At 51.9% G+C, this 17,967-nt stretch overlaps 6 protein-coding genes and 1 non-coding gene across 7 annotated transcripts; 1 reads left to right on the top strand and 6 right to left on the bottom strand.

Moving 5' to 3' along the window:
* Positions 1-1,284: 1,284 nt before the first annotated feature.
* On the bottom strand, positions 1,285-2,457 carry Z519_11497 (uncharacterized protein; the record flags this gene model as incomplete). Its single annotated transcript, XM_016769208.1, has 1 exon — positions 1,285-2,457. One exon carries the CDS (start codon positions 2,455-2,457, stop codon positions 1,285-1,287), a length of 1,173 nt encoding a protein of 390 aa, XP_016614581.1.
* Positions 2,458-3,094: 637 nt separating this feature from the next.
* On the bottom strand, positions 3,095-5,224 carry Z519_11496 (uncharacterized protein; the record flags this gene model as incomplete). The annotated part of the gene is made up of 1 exon (XM_016769207.1): positions 3,095-5,224. The coding sequence occupies one exon, from the start codon at positions 5,222-5,224 to the stop codon at positions 3,095-3,097; it is 2,130 nt and encodes a 709-aa protein (XP_016614580.1).
* Positions 5,225-6,069: 845 nt separating this feature from the next.
* On the bottom strand, positions 6,070-7,250 carry Z519_11495 (UDP-glucose 4-epimerase GalE; the record flags this gene model as incomplete). The annotated part of the gene is made up of 2 exons (XM_016769206.1): positions 6,070-7,192; positions 7,222-7,250. The coding sequence occupies 2 exons, from the start codon at positions 7,248-7,250 to the stop codon at positions 6,070-6,072; spliced, it is 1,152 nt and encodes a 383-aa protein (XP_016614579.1).
* A 459-nt stretch (positions 7,251-7,709) lies between these two features.
* Positions 7,710-9,953, top strand: Z519_11494 (uncharacterized protein; the record flags this gene model as incomplete). Its single annotated transcript, XM_016769205.1, has 1 exon — positions 7,710-9,953. The coding sequence occupies one exon, from the start codon at positions 7,710-7,712 to the stop codon at positions 9,951-9,953; it is 2,244 nt and encodes a 747-aa protein (XP_016614578.1).
* A 782-nt stretch (positions 9,954-10,735) lies between these two features.
* Z519_11493 (uncharacterized protein) lies at positions 10,736-13,107 on the bottom strand (the record flags this gene model as incomplete). Its single annotated transcript, XM_016769204.1, has 3 exons — positions 10,736-12,774; positions 12,827-12,948; positions 13,010-13,107. The coding sequence occupies 3 exons, from the start codon at positions 13,105-13,107 to the stop codon at positions 10,736-10,738; spliced, it is 2,259 nt and encodes a 752-aa protein (XP_016614577.1).
* Positions 13,108-13,857: 750 nt separating this feature from the next.
* Positions 13,858-13,973, bottom strand: Z519_11492. Its single transcript, XR_001677182.1, has one exon. It is a non-coding gene; the product is annotated as a 5S ribosomal RNA (ribosomal RNA).
* Positions 13,974-14,175: 202 nt separating this feature from the next.
* Positions 14,176-17,024, bottom strand: Z519_11491 (hydroxyacylglutathione hydrolase; the record flags this gene model as incomplete). Its single annotated transcript, XM_016769203.1, has 4 exons — positions 14,176-14,836; positions 14,912-14,999; positions 15,600-15,990; positions 16,089-17,024. The coding sequence occupies 4 exons, from the start codon at positions 17,022-17,024 to the stop codon at positions 14,176-14,178; spliced, it is 2,076 nt and encodes a 691-aa protein (XP_016614576.1).
* Between the last annotated feature and the right edge of the window lie 943 nt (positions 17,025-17,967).

Genomic DNA, 17,967 nt, shown 5'->3' with positions numbered 1-17,967 from the left:
TCACAAGTGATAGCAAGTGTACTTTTTGGGCGCCTCAGCGTCTTCGTTGGTTGTGATCTTGTGGTTGTTTCCACGCTAATGTACTTCTTCGTTTGCCTGCTTCAATTTCTTTTACCAGAGCCAAGAGTGCTGTTTTCACGAACTCGATATCGTGAGTGCCTTTACTACTCTTGAGTCTGCTGAACTCATAGTGGTCAATAAAGGGTCGATACGCCTCAGTAAGTCTAGCGAGGAAATCGATTGCTATCCCATCCTCTCTATACGTATTATATATCTAGCTTCCTCGAGATCGAGATTGTACTGACGGTGTTCACATAGCTTCATGGCGGTGACTTTTCTGATGATCTCCTTGCGGAAATACACTTCATTGACTTTGTCTGCGTCTTGGATGTATTTGTATGCCGCAGTTGGGTCTCCAGGATCGTCGAGTTCTTCTTCGAGCTCAAGGATAATATAATCGCAGACCCAATCCTGGATCAGCTTGCGCGCCTCCAGAACCTTCTGGCGATTTTCTTTGTATTTCTCTATCTCAATCCGGTAGTCGACAGCCGCGTATTGTTGAGATAGTCATGCTTGTCAGGTTTTGTCTTGATGATTTCTTCGTCACCTTTGAGGGATTTTGAACAGATCAATCGCTCTGGCAGCGCGTTCAAAAGCTCTCTTCCAGGGTAAGATGTTCGTTTGATCTTTCAACTTCTGTCGCATCTTAGGACCCTCCGGCCTGGAGCCAACCATCCTGGCGTGACACTTGATACTGATGATCTATCAGGCCGCTGTTTCAGACGCAAAAAGAAGGAGCTCACAAGCAATCGGTACTGATGGCACAAAGGAAGAAACCCTTTATGTGTTTTATGTCTTCGAAACCCACGCCGCGGCATGTGTTCCTGCCGTCCCCTTCGTATGCAGTGACACTGTTGATAGTAACGCGACCTCTAAGCATTCCTAGGCAAGTAAATTCAGCTAGGGTATGGTACGGTAGATCATGTTACCACTGACCCGGCGTGCACCTGTTCATAATCATAACCATGTGCTTCAAAGGCCTTACCGGGTGTTCTACATCGACGTTTCAATCGTCGCAGCGCATGACAGAATTAGCGTCAGGGCAGGAATGAAAGGGACCGACCATGCACATCTACCTACATGGTATTAGTCTACAAGCTGTCTTGTGCTCTGAAAAAGCCTGCGGAGAGGCAGGGGCGCTTTATTAAACCGGGACCTTCGCCGTCTAGTGCCATCATACCTTGTAATAAAACGCCCCGTCCCATCACGTCCCAACCCATCGTCTCAAAGTGTTTGAGACGACTCGTCAATGTGGATTTGAAACGCTTTGGCGGCTATACCGTAGCTTGTCTTCACGGCTTCGCTGGCATAGACTCTCATCTCCCTCTCGTAAGCAGCCGTGACGCCCTCTTTATACCCACCGGCCTCGCGAAGCAACCGGCCCAGCAACGCCGAATCCCGGACAGCGGTGTTAGCGCCTATGCCGCCGGCGGGGGTCATGCTATGAGCCGCATCGCCAAGAACCGTTACTCGCGGCACGTTTGGCCATTCCGGCACGCCGCTTGGCGTCGAGCATGTGATTTTCCAAAACGCGGCCTCGGACTCGTTCATCTGGTCGAATAGAGGCTTGAAGCGCGGGTTCCAATCTTTCGTGAGCGACTTGGCAATATCGGCCGCTACTTCACCAACGATGGTGTAGTCGTCATTGGGGGCCTTGATGACACCGGGCACGCCCACCATGGTCCACCCGAACTCGACATTAGGGTCGTCCATGTCATTTGGACGGACGTTGGTGATGATGGAGACGCGCCCGTGAGGGTTGGAGGTGTCGACGATTCGGAAGACGCCTTCGCCCAGCGGTTTGAAGGCCGCGGTCGGTGCCTGTCCGTGGATGCCTCGAGCGCCGAGATCGTAGACCTTGAGACGACCGCCAGACACCTGTTTGGCAACAGTCGAGTTGATGCCTTCGCCGCCGACGAGGAGGGACCCTTCGACAGATTTCGTCCCATCGGCGAAGACGGCTCGAACTCCATCGTCGGTCAGCTCATAGCCCTTGACGTGCTTGTTGAATTGCACAAACTCCTCGCACCCTTCCATGAACAAACTTCTCATATCTCCACGCGCAATCCCGACGATCTTGCCCTCTCGCGAACCGAGATTCTCGCCCATTCTGTGCTCCTCAACCACTTCGCCCGTGACAGCATCGAAGCCCACAAACCCACTACCCGCGGTCTTCCCGCAACGATCATAGAAGCGCTGGAACGAGGGAGGGTCCAGGACGGATTCGATCGCGTCGAGACCCTCAGAGGACAGACGCAGGCGGTAGCCCTGACCGCGGAAGGAGAGCGAGGCATCGCGCTCAAATATTTGGAAGGGGATGTTGGAACGCAGGAGCGAGCGCGCGAGAAGAAGAGAGGCCAGGCCGGCGCCGGAGATGAGGACGGGTTTTAGCGTCATGACGAAACGAGGCCGTTACCATGCGGTAGCTGGCTGTATGTTGCTGATATTGGTCTGTCTGCGGCAGCGCAAGATATTTGAGACGTATCCTGAACAAGCCAGGAAACCGAATATACCTAACTACCTTTCTTTTCAGGGTATCAACTACAGTGTTGGGGATTGCTCGACAGACTTAAATGCGATTTGCAGCCCACCAAGGCGTCCAAGAGCGAGAAGATTACCTCGGACTCGATTGCTAAGCAGAGGATATTGTCACTCAGTCTCCACAGTGCCGTGATATGCAGAGTCCGAGGATACATACCTACCCTGTACATAGGACCTACATAGGTAGATACATATGTGTTGATATGTGTGTGGTACTGTATCAATCAATGTCGCCCACTTCACCCAACTACATATTCGCAGTGCCTCGGCTTGTCTTGTTCCGAATCCCCGAACTCGACGTTGCTTGCCGGCTGCGAATGCTTCCGGTACCGCGATGTCTCTCTGTACGCCTCTCTAGCGTCCTCCAGCGTCCACTCAACGAAGGAAATGAATCCCAAGTCATGTAACAGCCTAGTCAAAGACTCGGCTTCGTTCTTATGTTGGCCAACCTCTGAATTCTGGTACTCTACCAGCGAAATGGAGGCAGGGACGATTACGTGATAGTCACAACTTTCTCTCGCAGATTCCTGATGCATTCTTTCCACTCCAGATGCAGCATCTGCGCCCTTTCACCAGACCAATTGAGCTTGCTTGAATACCAGTACGTCCACAGACCACTTCTCTGGAAACCTACCTCGGCTTTGCAGAGAAGGAGGCCCCAAACTTCAAAACCAATCATGGGCCCACGGTTGGCGGCCCATGGGGAGAACCTTCTTTCACTGAGCTCCAAGCAGGTGATTTCAACAAATCCATCCTTGCCGTTCTGAAAGGCATTGTTGTTACTATCCGGATAGAGGGTGATCGATCCTCCAAACTCGCCAGCGTTTCCAGAAAGTTTGCCCTGGTAACTCCTAGATACACCCGAGGTATTCGCGCTCCTAAAACGTGCTTTGAAGAAATGTCCTTTCAATTTCAGACGGCCTGATATTATCAGACCGAATGGGAGATCAGCAATGGCAGGTTTAACTGTACAATCAATAACGGTGGCAAAGTATGATGCTTCGGTGTTGATTTCGCCATCCGAAGGGAACAAAATCTCAGACCTTGATGTTGCCCAAGACCAAGTAGGACCTGGTAATCGATTCACAGCACTATCCACAAGATCGGAACCATGGTCAAAGACGAACCAGTGCAAATCCGCCAGTAAACTGTTCTTCCAGAGTCCAGCGAGGTAGATGTCTTCCAGGATGATGGAGAATTTCTGCGCAAGGCCAGATATAGCCGGAAGTCTGTCATTTGGGTCCGAGAGGATGCGACGAGTGTAATCTTTGACAGTGTCGTACCATCGTTCCCGTGGACTGTGAATCTTGTTCATCGTTGGCAAGCTTAAATGAACTCTGATAGCTCGCAGATAGTCTTTTCCTGAAATCACTTTACTCCCTTCTCGGCAGACAAATTTGACGTGCCCGGTGCCAAATATCAATATTCGAGGAGATAGAGCGTGTTCTTGTAGTGTCCACGCTCGTTTGTGGATTGGCTGATTGTCTTGGTCAAATTCTCGTCCAGAGGGTCGTACGAATAACTGCTCAGGATTGTTCATCAAGTCTATCATTGTCAGCCGGGGCGCCAGCAGCGAGCTCGCACGAGATCCTATTCGGGGCAGGAAACCTTCATCGCAACTTCTTGACCCCGCGGCCGAAATGGTGACATAGGCATTCTCAAATATCTGTGGGAGCTTGGCAATCTCGCGAGCTTTGTCCTCGGGATCATCTTGCAAGATGCACAGGCAGTCTACCCACAGATATCGAAGTCCAAGATTGAGGGTGACCATGAGGGCATCCTGTAAGGTCGTTGGTAACTTTGCAACCGGCAGTTGTTGAGCCCAGGTTTCCATGGTGGTTCCATCGATCACGACGGGCTTCACATGACCCCATACGTAAGACAACGCAGCATATCGAACGGATTCCCCTTTCTGGGCGATATGAATCTTTGCAGTGACTCTCCCATGGTCCCGACAAATCTCGACCAATCTTGTTGGCAGAAACTCATCTGTGCGCGGTCGACATTGGTGGTTATTTTGGCAATGATCGAGGTGACTTTTGCTATCCATCAATACCGATTCAAGGTCATCTTCCCAATGCTCCCGTGTCATAATCGGCTCCCCGGTAGGACCAAAAGCTGATGCGGGAGCCGGGGTGTATTGACTCTTGCGCGGCAACAAATCAACGATCCCAATGACGCGGAAACCTTTTGGATGTCGTGGTTGGGCTCTGTTTCCGTTAGAGGCCACGAAGCCTCGCAAACTTATATCATTAGAAGTAGTAGTGTCGCTCCATCCATACTCGACACGGGTGAAATAAATCTCGCCGGGGTTCTTAAAGCGAACTCTTAGGACCAACTGACCATTCTCGGGAGATGGAGGAAAGTTGCCTTGGAGTTGAAGTAACAGCATATCAAAGAGAGCGCATCCGTCTTTGGCCGCGTTGTTAGCGCTCTCGGGAGACGAGGCCAACACTACATCGCAGATTGTATCAGTCACGGTGACAACACCAGTGACCAGTATGTCAAAAGAGTCGGCAAGGTCGATCACAATATTTTCGCAGTGCTTGCATGAATGGTAAGTCCTAGGTGAGTAGAGCTGCGAAGGAAATACCTCCAGGTCAGTCCGAAGAGCATGCTCCATGGATATGGCCCAATCATGCACACAATATTATAGCTATACCAGGCATGGATCCCTGGAGGAAGGCCGATAATGTTGCCGGCGAGCGGTCATGATAAAGTGGCCAAAGCCGAGACGGAAACCATCGTTGCCTGATCCTGTTAGCACTGCTAGTAACCTGGCCAAGCACTTCGGGCGGCTCACATGGCACTCAGCACCCAGCTGAGGGAGCAAGGGAGGTCAAGGGAGGTGTGTGTACCTCCTTGCTCGTACCGAGCCCGAGCAACCAATGTTACAGCTCAAAGTGGCTTAAACATGGCTCAGGGTCAAATAGCGGAAGTGCTCAGGTCGAGAAATGGAAATACCAGGTAGACCTGGTAATAAATCCTTTGACAAGTCAAGATTCGCGGCTGAGTTCCGAGAGCTAGGAATGTGGTAAACTCCATCCTGTCAAAGCCTCAAAGCAGACGAATGTGCTCGTTCTTGGACATCGCCTTGTTCTAACACCTTTTCGGTTTCCGCATTTACCAGTGTATTGTCCCCATTTACAGCGTGGGTTGCTTTCACATATCTAGACAGTATCCTTCGTCGTTCCATCGATCTTTACCTGGCCCCCTGTTGGGAGCCACCAAACCAATCGAAAACCTCCGATACATCATGTTCGTGCAAACCGCCTTCCCATTCATTGCTCACCGCCAATGCATTTTGTGTGCAGGGTATTCGATCCGTACGCAATGGCCCAGACCCATCCATCCGACTAGCTGCCTCCCTTGTTCGCATCGACCTTGCCTCCTTCGACAATGAATCCTCAGACTATCCAGCCCACATTCCATGTCATACCTCATGTCCCTCAGCACGCAAAGACTGTTTCAGTTGTTCTTCTTCAATGCGTCCAAAAACTTCTGGGGCGGTTTCTGCCTGTATCCCTCAGGGTTATTTTCCGTCCACCGCCATAGATCAGCACATGCATCCTCCATCGTCCTGAGGGCCTTCCAACCAAGCTCTCGATTTGCCCGTGTGGGGTTACTGGTCAGATCCAGTACGTCACCTGGTCTTCTCTCAACCACTTCGTAGGGTAGATCCCGACCTACGGCGTTGCTGAACGCCTTTATCATCTCGAACACAGTGGAGCCGCGCCCGGTGCCTAGGTTCCAGGCGCGGACGCCTGGTTGATGCGTGCGCAGATAGTCGAGTGCCTTTAGGTGGCCTTCTGCCAAGTCCAGGATGTGGATGTAATCGCGAATGGCGGTGCCGTCGTGAGATGCGTAATCGTCGCCAAATACAAGCAATTTGTCTCTTTTCCCCGTGGCAACTTGCGCAAGCAATGGGAGCAGATTATATGGTACTCCTGATGGGTCTTCACCCATGATTCCGCTGGGATGACTTCCCGCCGGGTTAAAATATCGCAGGAGTCCGGCATTCCACTTCTTGACTGCATCTGCATCCTCTCTGTTTTGGGCCTTTGCGCGCTCGGCATTGATATGGTCCGTGATCATCAACTCGGAAGCAAATTTGGTGTTGCCATAGGGATTTGTAGGTCCCAGGGGGCATTCTTCTGGAATCGGGATCATGCCCGGTACACGCGTGGCGTCGCCGTAGACGGTAGCGGATGAGGAGTAGACGATGTTTGTCACACTATGTCGGGCGGCAGAAGAGAGGAGGCAGAGTGTGCCATAGACATTGACACGGTAGTAGTCGAGGGGAATCTCGCCCGACTCGCCAACAGCTTTCAATGCACCGAAGTGAATAACGCTGTCAATGTCGGGATGTTTGGAGAAGACATCATCGAGAGCTTTTTCGTCCGTAATGTCGACATTGTAGTATTCGGGTCGTTTACCGCAAATGAGTTCTATCCGATTGAGGACTTCTGGAGAGGAGTTGTAGAGGTTGTCGACCACGACGACCTTGTAGTCTGCTTCGAGAAGGGCCAGGGCTGTGAAGGAGCCAATGTATCCGGTGCCTCTGAGAGGAGAAGACGAGATCAGTCTTTGTCTGGGTTTCTGTATAAAGACCTGACCTACCCGGTGATCAAGCAGGACCCCGCAGGCATTTTGTCAATGAAGCACGTCGCTACCCGAGACCGACTAGGCGGGGTAGGGTTTGGGTGCACAGCGCCGACCGCGCCCTTGGAAATCGAGCCACAGGTGAGCCGAGGATGGGAGCCTTTTGTGCGCAGAGTATGGAAGACAGAGAGCAACTTGGGACAAAAAGGGAGAGAGATTTTGATTTGAGAAAAAGGGACCGATCTATGGTCAAGGGAAGCTCGAAAAAGAATTCTTCCCGCCCTGGTGGCTGCAAGGGACCAAAGGGACCAAGTGGAATGGTAACACCACCTTCACTGAACAAGGCGCAGGCCGCAGGCTCAGGCGGAAAAAGCCGCCTGTGGAACCATTCCACCCCACCAAGTCACCGATTTTTTTGACAATCGGAGAACGTTTTTTTTACCGTCCATGTGCTTTGTCGCCATTGTACCATCACCGCAGGCTGCTCCACGGAGGACACAGTCAAGATGGAGGAACCTTCGAGAAAAAAGTTAAAGACAACAGCGAAGTTCCCGAAGACCTCAACGGGCCCTCGTATCACCGATCCTCGATTCGCAAATATTCAGTTCGACCCACGTTACCGCCTCCCCGGAAAGCAAAGCAAGGTCAAGGTCGACAAACGTTTTACTCGAGTCCTTGAAGATGAGGACTTTGTGAAGCGAGCCAAGGTTGACCGGTATGGCCGCCCACTCGAATCCAACGCGGAGAGGAAGCGGTTGAAGCGGAAATATGAGTTTGATAGCGAGGAAGAGGGCAAAGATGATGAACAGAGCGATGTGCCGGACGACGATGGCGAAGTGCAACAGGAACTGAGCCGGATTGAGAAGAAGACTCGTGATCCGTTGCGGGAAGGTAGAGACTCTGACTCGGAGGATTCCTCAGATGAGACCACAAGTGACGAGGAGTCCGAAGAGGGAGAAGCAGCGACTTTGGAGGATGAGGTTGGCGTCGGTCCAACGCAGCAAACAGACATCCCGACAGGCGAGGTGACCTCTCGCATTGCCATTGTCAACCTCGATTGGGACAATATACGTGCCGCCGATCTAATGGCCGTCTTCACCAGTTTCCTCCCGTCTTCAGGCTCGTTGCTGAAGGTATCCATCTACCCCAGCGAGTTCGGCAAAGAGCGTCTGGAACGTGAAGAAATGGAAGGTCCACCCAGAGACATCTTTGCGAATCCTGCAAAGGAAGACGCGAATGAAGACTTCGAGGACGAAGAACTGGCAGATGAAGACATCAAAAACTCCTTGCTGAAACCCGACGACGGCACCACCGATTTCGACTCGACTGCCTTGCGCCGCTACCAAATCGAACGTCTGCGCTATTTCTACGCCGTCTTGACATTCTCTTCGGCGAGTGTGGCAAAACAGATCTATGATGCCGTTGATGGGACTGAATATTTGCGCACAGCAAATTTCTTTGACCTCCGTTTTGTGCCTGACGACACCGATTTCTCCACCGATATTCCTCGTGAAGAGTGTCATACAATCCCTGACGATTACCGGCCGAATGAGTTTGTTACAGATGCATTGCAGCATTCCAAGGTAAAATTGACGTGGGACGCTGAGGACGGCAGTCGGAAAGAAGCAGTGGCAAGGGCTTTCAAAGGTGGGAGGCACGAAATTCTTGAGAATGATCTGAAAGCCTATCTGGCTTCGGACGGTTCGGATGATGATGATGAAGAGGAGAACGAGGCTGTTTCGAATAGCAAGAAAGAAGAAGAAAGACAACGCATGCGCACGCTCCTCGGTCTCCCGCCCGAGCCGGAGAAGAAGGCCTCTAAGAAGGATAAAGGGCCGGTCGGAGGTGTGCAAATCACGTTCACTTCTGGGTTGAGTGGTGGGTCGAAGGAGAAGAGTAAGAAATCAGTGTTCGAAAACTCACCCGAACCCGAGGAGACAACGCTGGAGAAATACATCAGGAAGGAGAGAGAGAGGAAGCAGAAGCGTAAGGAGAAAATGAAGAATGTTCGCGAGGGTCGCGTTCCCGAGGCCGACGCCACTGCCGACGATAACGACAGCGGTGAAGAACAAGAAGTTCCAGCTGGGAACGACCAGGAAGATTTGGGTTTCGAGGACCCGTTCTTTGCGGAACCGTCAGCTGCATCCGAGAAAGCTGCCTCTAAGAAATTGAGAAAGGAAGAGCGCCTGAAGAAAAAGAAGGAACGTGAGGCCGAAGAGGAGGCAGAGCGCAAGCAGCGAGCAGAGCTTGAGCTGTTGATGGCCGACGACGACGTTGCCCAAGACGGCGCAGCAGGAAAGAGGATTAGGCACTTCGACATGCGCGAGATCCAGAAGGCTGAGAAGGAGGAGCGGAAGAAGAACAAGAAGAAACTCAAAGCCAAGAAGGGCCCAGCCAACGGCAGGAACGACAGTGGCAACCCAGAAGATGAACAAGACGCGTTCAAAGTGGACACCTCAGATCCCCGTTTTTCTCGACTGTTTGAGAGCCATGAGTATGCCATCGATCCGACGAATCCGAAATTCAAGGGCACGAAAGCCATGCGCGCTCTATTGGAGGAAGGACGCAGGCGAAAGCACAAGGAGACACGCGAATCAGACGAGAAACACTCCCGTCCAGAGCTTCCCACCGGTGATGATGCTCATGCTCGGATCGTACAGCGCAAGAGCGATGGCGGTGCGAACAAACCCGATGGAGTCAGTGATGTGAAGAGCCTTGTTGAGAAGATTAAACGCCGCCACAAGAGCTGAGGTCCATACATATGTACCTACACGCATCCTTTGTACATATATCCATAAACGAGTCGGGTCTTTTTGAGCGAGCCGCGACATCAGTCCCTGCATAGCTACAACAAGTCCTCATACGCAGTGCGTAGGCAGTATTGACTCCAGGGACAGATGCTCCCGCTAGCAAGTCCAAGTCCAAGTTCAGGAGTGAGTGGTTCAACCGGTGAGCTGTTGGGTGAGTCGAAACACGGACGGACGAACTGGCTGGGTCCACATTGCCCGCAAACGGTCCAGAAGTCCTCCGCAAGTACTAAATAGATAGCAGTAGCAGAAGCAGAAGCAGACGCAGAAGAACAACTGCATTGCTACTTTGTCGATTCTCGCTTGCATTGCGATTCTCCCCCTTCCGTGGATATCACTCGCTTTGTCCCTTTGAAGTCCTGGGCACTCATCGTTCTCTCGCTCTTCTCGCAGTCCAAATTTGCCTCCCCTGCGTGTTCCGTGAGTCCAGAACGAATGCTCTATCTACAGACCGTGCCGCACTGGTGGCTTTCATGACACACTTATTTCGCTTGCATCCATCCCACCAAAAGCCTCGTCGAGCGGTACTGGCGACAAATAATCCCCTCAAGGATTTGTTGCGTCGATGTTCACCACTTGAACTGGGCCCTTTCCATGCTCCTGCAACCTGAAATGTGGTACGTCTTCCGCATCCGCATCGCTCACCGCTTCAACCATCGCTTGCGTCTCCGTCCCTTGCGAAGAACCTACGTTCATAAACATATCTCCATCACCGCCTTTCCTGTTCATCGGTACGGCGGCATCCCAGAGCTTCCAGCACCACCCCTCAACCCCAATCCTCTTCCACCAACTTCACCGTACATCTCCATGAAAGCTCGTTGCTGCGCACCCGGATCACCACCGAACCTAGAAGCGGGATGATTTGCCAGTGCACCTGGAAAGCCCGGCGGAGGTCCTGCATTCATGAAGCCAGGCGGGGGATACATGCCGGGAGGAAGGTTCGGGGGCATCCCAGAGGAATCTGCAGTGTATTTCCGCTGCGGCTGTGGCTGCTGCGGACGCTGCTGTTGAGGCAGAGCCTGTTGACTCGGAATCTGCTGAGGTTGACCATAGGGTGCTCCTGACATCCCTCGGGGGAGGTTTGGCAAGCCAGGTGGGAGTGAGGGCTGACGCGAAGGCTGCGGCTGCTGTGGCTGTTGAGGAGGCCAGCTTGGATTCTGTCGTGTCATTTGATCGAGTCCAGGAGGCCGCTGAAGACCAGGTGGAAGTACTTGAGGCGGTCGAGGAGGCTGCATTGGTCTTTGTGGAGGTGCTTGGCCACGGAGCATCGCAATCAGCGGATCTTCTGAATACAAAGACTGCGTGCCGTTGGTTGGCCTTCTACCGGGCTGTTCGCGCGGCACCTGTTCGCTTTGGTACATGGAAACGGGCGACTCTTCGAACATTGGTCCTCTTGGTTCCCTTCGTTGTGCTATTGTCGGATCTTGCTGAGCCTGAATTGGAGAAATCACCGGCCCCCTTGGCTGGACCGCACGATTGCCCGGGTCAGGTGGTAATACAAACATTCCTCCTCCAGCAGGAGGTGGTGGTTGAGGTTTTGGTGCCAGAGAGGCTTGCCGAAGCAAGCTCAGAAGAACCTCGTCTTTAGTGATGCTGGATTGCTGCCGTGTATGCGTGGGTTGCTCGATTGGAGATTTGCTCTCTGTATATCTTTCCTGAGGTGCAGCCAGTTGAATTTGTTCAGGCTGTTGCGGTTGACCTGCCAGTTGGCCAGATAACAATGCATACAGTGTAGGCGTCGGAGGCTTGGCTTCTGGTTCAGACTTTTGCTCATTTGATCTTGCGTATAATGGTGTTCGCGGTTTCAGTGCTTCTTGGTTTTGAGGAGTGGGATTGTTACTTCGCGTCTGCAACATTTCGAGGATGCGAGCAAATCCAGCTTGGTCAGCATCTGTCGCCGAACCTGTCGCTTGCGCCGATGAAGGTCTCTCCGAGGACGGTGGTTGAGCAGGAGCATCAATCTGCCTGTTTTGTTCGGTTGCAGGGCTGAAGAGCGACGCAAAGCGCGTTTTCCCGTGTGACTTTGCTGGCCCGGCCTTCTGTTCCGTCGCCTTGGACTCAAATCTGGCAAAGAATTTGTCCATTGAGTCATCCGGCTCGGTGGAAACGACTCTCTTGGCCGGTTTCTCTTCTGGTGGTGGACTGGTGGCGGCTGTTTCGACTTTGTCAACACTTGCTGTGCTGCCGGCCTTCATCCGCTCTTTCCATCGTTGGAAGTCCTCCTGAGTACGGGCTTGAAACGGTTCTTCTGGTTCTGTCGAGTCCATCCATTCGGGTTCCGCCTCGACTTTGGCAGGGCGATCCTTGTCCCAATCACGGTCTCTTCCTCGGTCGCGACGCCAGTCAGGTGTCTTGTCGTCCTCAGCGTCTCCGGTATCTTTCTTAAACCATGACTGCGACAGCTTCGCCCTTGACTGCGTGTCCCTTCTGAAACCACGTGATGAATCGTCCTGTGTTTGATCATTCTCTTGGTCTTCGTTCCTGTCTCTTCCTGCCCATTTCGGTCTGCGGTCATAGTCACGACGACCTTCGGTCTCTGGATCCTCGCCCTCTTGACGACTACTGTAGCGACCATTTGTTTGGGTATATCTTCGCTCATGGTGTCGAGGCTCGGACTCGTCGCCATTTCTGGATCTGTCGTTGAACGCTGATCGGTCTTTATGATTTCCCGTGTCCTCTCCTAGATCCTGCGTCTTGCCAACAGCGCGGGCATTAGAAGAAGCAAAAGAGCGGCGAGGAGGACCAAGAACGATGCGATCGGGATCTGCAAACTATCAGTCAGTAGGGCCAGCGCAGGAAATATATTTGAAGCGTACCTGTCGCTGTTCGACGGTGAGCGTCAATTAAAGTTGGTCTCTTTTGAAAGGGTTCACTTTGGACAGGCTGTTCGTCTTTAACTCCTCGAGTTATAGGTCTTCTGCCACTCAGTTCTTGTGCACTGGCCAAACGTCAGTTATCTTGATCCTGCTTCAGACACAAAATTAACATGTATTCCATACCCCATCCATTCCTCTATCGGTGGTAGATTTGGAGGTTTGCATATTAGCGGCGATGCTCGCAGCTTCAACAGATCTTCGACAGAGTATTTTCCAGACATGTTTCAAGGCGGTCAAGGAGTGGTTCTCACATCGGTTTCGAGGCTAGCGGCAAAGGAGACTGCAAAAAGACGAAGTCGAGAGCAGAGGAGGCGTTGCAATGCGGATCTAGCAAAAAGAACTCGAGACAAAAAGAGATGGGGTCTCGTCGGCGCAGGCGAGGTCTTGCGTCTCAAAGGAAAGGTTCGGTGTGGTTTGTCGGCTGGAGATTTTATCTCATGCGAAGGAAATTAGACTGTGGAGAGGGGCGATGGCGAGGATATTGTACATTTAGGACAAAGCAGGCGACGGCGAACGGCTGGACGTCCGTTTCTAGGATCGTCTCTGGGTTTGCCTGTGGGCTGCAGGGAGAATCTCGTTCAAAGCTGTGGTGCAGGGTTTGATATGTGACGTCGAAAAGCCGTTTAGATGGTCTGCCGAAAAGGTCAAGATACAGCCCCGGAAGAGGTAAGAGGCCAGTGCAGTACTCCGCTGTTATGCTGTTTGGGAGAAGTTGCTAGTGATGCCCAGGACTCCGTGCAATAGGCGCCACAGGCGCCAGCCACCCGCCACGACATGCACCAAGGGAATTGTTAGATCGACCTTGATCGACCTAGGTTCAATAAGGCGTACTTCTACACTACCACATTGGTCCGCCGTACATGGCTGTAGAAACGGCCACATTTCGATAAAATAAAAAGAATGACAACATCCCTCGTACTTCTCAATTATTCTATAGAATCGAGGCAAAAAACAAAACAATACAGTACAAAAACAATCAACAGACAGGATTCCCAAGTGGTCACCCACCTTAGTACTAACTGACCGGCATGTGGCTTAAGTATGGCTGAGCGAACGGGAAGCCCTGTTTTCCACATCCTATGGTCGATTGCGAGAAATGCTACATGATTTCAACCTATATGTGCTGTGAGTATATCTTGTACGACTGCCTTTTGATCAGGCCTGATGTATTCAGGTCAAGGAACACCAAGCTGGTGTGCAGGAGAACATGGTAGCATAGCGTCTTCACATAACTTCAAAGAGCAGTTTCTAAACTTGAAGTCCATAACTATCTCCGTGTCATCAACGGCTTAACTTGCGTTCTTCATCTCCCTCAATTTAGTCATCACCTCGCTAGGCTCACTCTTCCCCGTGGCCTTCTTCATCTCCTCCGTCTTTACTCGCATAAACACATTATATTCCTTTTCCTGACCAATGGTAAACTTTCCTTGTGTTTCCCGGTTCTCCTCCGCAAACTTCTCCAGCATTTTCACCGCCGGGTTGTTCCCGTCGACTTTCTTCAAGAACTTAACATTGGATTTTGTGTACTCGTGCCCGGGGTAGATCTTTGTATCATCCGGTAAGGAAGCCAAGATCTCGTTGAGAGCTGTATTCATTTCTGTACCATTGCCCTCAAAGAATTTACCGCAGCCGCCGATAAACAACGTGTCACCAGTAAACACGACTCGTTCGTTTGTGGACTTATCTTGCATGTACCAACAAATACTGTCCTGTGTATGGCAGGGCGTGTGCAGGGCGGTGACTTCGATATTCTTGCCTATCGAGAATGTTGACCCATGGGGAGGAGTCTTTGTAACGCATTCGCAGCCCTGGCCTCCGATAACGGGCAATTGGGAGGGCAAGGCGGACAGCATCTTTTTGTTTCCGCCAGCATGGTCCCAGTGATGGTGTGTGTTCATGATTGCAGTTAGGTTTAGAGATTTGGATTTCTCCTCGAGGACAGGAAGGACTCTGGAGAAGCAGAAAGGATGGGTGTCAGCTTTCATCCCTACTAGACCGCGATGTGTTGGGAAGCTTGAAACGTACTCTGGAGGATTTGCTGGATCAATGATCACAGCGTCCTTGGTCTCGTCATCGCTGACCAAGTACGCATAATTGTTGGACGAGCCAACCCCTGAATAGCACAGCTTGTTAGCATTCTCTTCAGCAGTTCCTCATCACAGCACAATTGCGCCCCAGGGGTCAGAGGGTATCAACTGTCCTCCTTTGACGCGTTCTCTCCAGTATTGGCGGACACTAGCACAAGTGTAAAGATGTGGGTAGGCATACACATAGGAATACTCAAGACATGCATCTTTCTCGCGGGCTGCTGCGCGAATGCTGGTAAATTCAATGAAATTCCCAAGTGCGGGGTATTCGCAGGACGGATGAACGAGGCAAATGCGGCGGTGGTAGAAAGGATCGGGCGGATGAGGCGTGCTGTGATCATGAGAAATCGAACTCGAAGCTCAACCCAGGTGGTAAGGAAGGGAGATTTCGTGCAAGTCTGGGGCAGTGATGGTGAACTGCTCATGGAGTTCCTCGTAACAGTGAGATGCGGAGATCGGAAGCGGACAAAATGCCGTCACCACTGTGTTTGTTGAAATCAACATCGCTTTGGGCCTGCGGTACTGGCATTCTTGATCGCTCTCATGTTCTCCCCAATAACACGGAATTCATGGGAAACACATACTCTATACGTCTAATCATGTCTAACAGTATCACGCTATTGTACCGTAGTCGACGTGATGGTGACTTCGTCGCCGACTCAGACTCAAATGCCCGCTCTCATGCAGGAGTCGCTGGCTTTGGGCCATATCCACGACTCTATCCTTTCCGACCATGGCCGGGATCCAGCCTCTCATCCATCCATTGACTCGCTCCCAATGACTATACCCGTGCGAATCTCTTACCTTCACGATTCTGTCTTCTCGCTCCCCATACATGATAAACTGGACACCCATCAAGGCATCCATCATGAGCACTCCTGCAGCCCCCAGAAAGAATGGCGCTGCTCGGGCCACCCATGCCCATCTCTGGTTCCCGTCCGCATCCACCCAACCGTGATGTCCGTATGGCTCGTAATCGCTCCATGCGTTCGGGTTGGTGATCAAGGAGGCAGAGTACTGGTGCGCCCAGTTAGCAGAGTAACAGAAATTGATGAGGCTCAAAAGAACAACTCGTCCAAATACCACACAGCTTTTCGAGCAAAGGGGGGACATACAAAGAAGTTGCCGCAAAACGCAGCGATAAATAAAAGCGGGGAGAGGCCAGCAGTTGACTGCCGGCGCCAGTTTTTGTACAGTTGAGGTAATCTTGACCCAAGGTATAGGAAGGTGGAGCACCACGACAAGATAGTACCGGTAATCTCGAGAGGGGTGTCGACGCGGAAGAGATGAATTCCATGCACATGGTGGTCGGAAGGAAAAGGTACTGGAGCAGCTGCCACATTGGAGGCCAAGGAAGCCATAGTAGCCGCATATAGAAGAGTGCGTGGAGAGGGCGAAGCCATCCAACTCGACCCAAATTTGTCCCCGTAGACAATATCTTGAGGCGAAGTTCCTTTCTTTTCGCCATAATTTACAGCGGAAAACTGAGGAGCAGTGACATCTGTGGGATCTGATCGTTTCGGAGCATAGTCGTTGGAGTCCCTGAGTTCCGGGCCCTCACTGGCGAAATTGGAGTTGATGGGTGACAGCCCATTTATAATGGCACTATCGGCGTCGTCGATATCGCTGCTCCCTGTGGAATGGAGACTTTCCTCATATATCCACTTCGCGGCGTAACTGTACCAGAAGTACTGAACCACTAGGCACATATCAACGAAGACGTAGTAGGTTGCGATTATGATCTGCCAGCCAGCTTGCTTGGTGAATATCGCTCCAAGAAGGTTGGCCAAATCGCCTAGTAACCACTCGCTCAGGAAGAAAATCGAGAGACCCGCAGTGGATTTGATATAATAGTTTTTGAAAATCTGTGGCATCTGCGCGAATAACCATGACACTATTGACAGGGTGCCGAGGAGAGTAGAGAGCGCGGCAAGAGGGGTAGGTATGCAAAACCCAAGATATAGGGATAATTCAGACAAGAGGGGAGAGGTCGGCGTGCAGTGGTCTGGTAGAGAGGACGCCGTCCAGAACGGGATATAAGAGAAAGCCATTGCTTATCGACTCTGGAGTAGAGCTCTTGAGGGGCATCAACAATCATCCAAGCTGTAACCTCCTTATCATCGCTGTCGAAACGTCGGTTGAGGTACCGGCGTGGTAAGCTCGAGACAAGGTTGGATATGTTTCGCCCCGGTCTCAGAACTGTCCAGATTCCGCTCGTATGAGTGGAAATGAGGCCGAGGGCATATGAGGCTCCGTTCGAACGCCGTCGAGGCTTGTGCTGTCAATGAGACGAGCAATGCGCAACAATACTATTGGTTAGACTTCGAATCGAGAGGTCCTCTTGGGGAAAGAAAGGTCGATCTATAAAGTCGTGAGCGTGATCATGAAGACCGAAAAGAAATGAGAGGAGAAACAGTGCAGAAGGACGAATGCGCTGTAAAGGCGATGCGGCCTGTGGTGGCAGTGTGAAAGGAGTGTGAGAGTAGCGCAGGCGTGTCCCGAAGACGCGGGAGATGTTGGACGAAGACAAAGGACCCGATAAGGCAGTCACACCCCCAATACTATTAGTACAGGCAAAAAAAGAGAACCACTGATAGGAACCTGAACCCTTGGGATCAGCCTGGGGATCGAGGCTGATTCGGCGCGGCCAAAGGGACGAGCCGAAGAAATTAGAATTTGGGGCGGAGGGCGATTGTGTGCAGATGACATAGGGGAATGACTGTAAGATTAGGCATGAATAGGTCAGATGGGCTTGGATTGGTAGGTCAAGAAGCCCCAAACCCTCAGGCAGGGCGGCACTGAGTGGTGGTTCAAGATGGGTGATGATAGTAATGGTGGAGGGTCAAACGAGATGCGGACAGGCTGCTGGCCGGATTTGCACGCGACAGTCACAGGCGCAGGCGAAGCAACCCGAACTGATAAGCATCTGGCGAGCCCCGGACGCCTGGTTGATTGGTTGCAGGCGCATCTCTGGGCGTGGGAGGAGATGGCCGA

This window comes from Cladophialophora bantiana (genome assembly GCF_000835475.1).
Source record: "Cladophialophora bantiana CBS 173.52 unplaced genomic scaffold supercont1.22, whole genome shotgun sequence".
NCBI classification, from domain to species: Eukaryota; Fungi; Ascomycota; class Eurotiomycetes; order Chaetothyriales; family Herpotrichiellaceae; genus Cladophialophora; species Cladophialophora bantiana.
The sequence above is the reverse complement of the archived record's forward strand: the minus strand, read 5'-3'. Positions and strand labels throughout refer to the sequence as shown.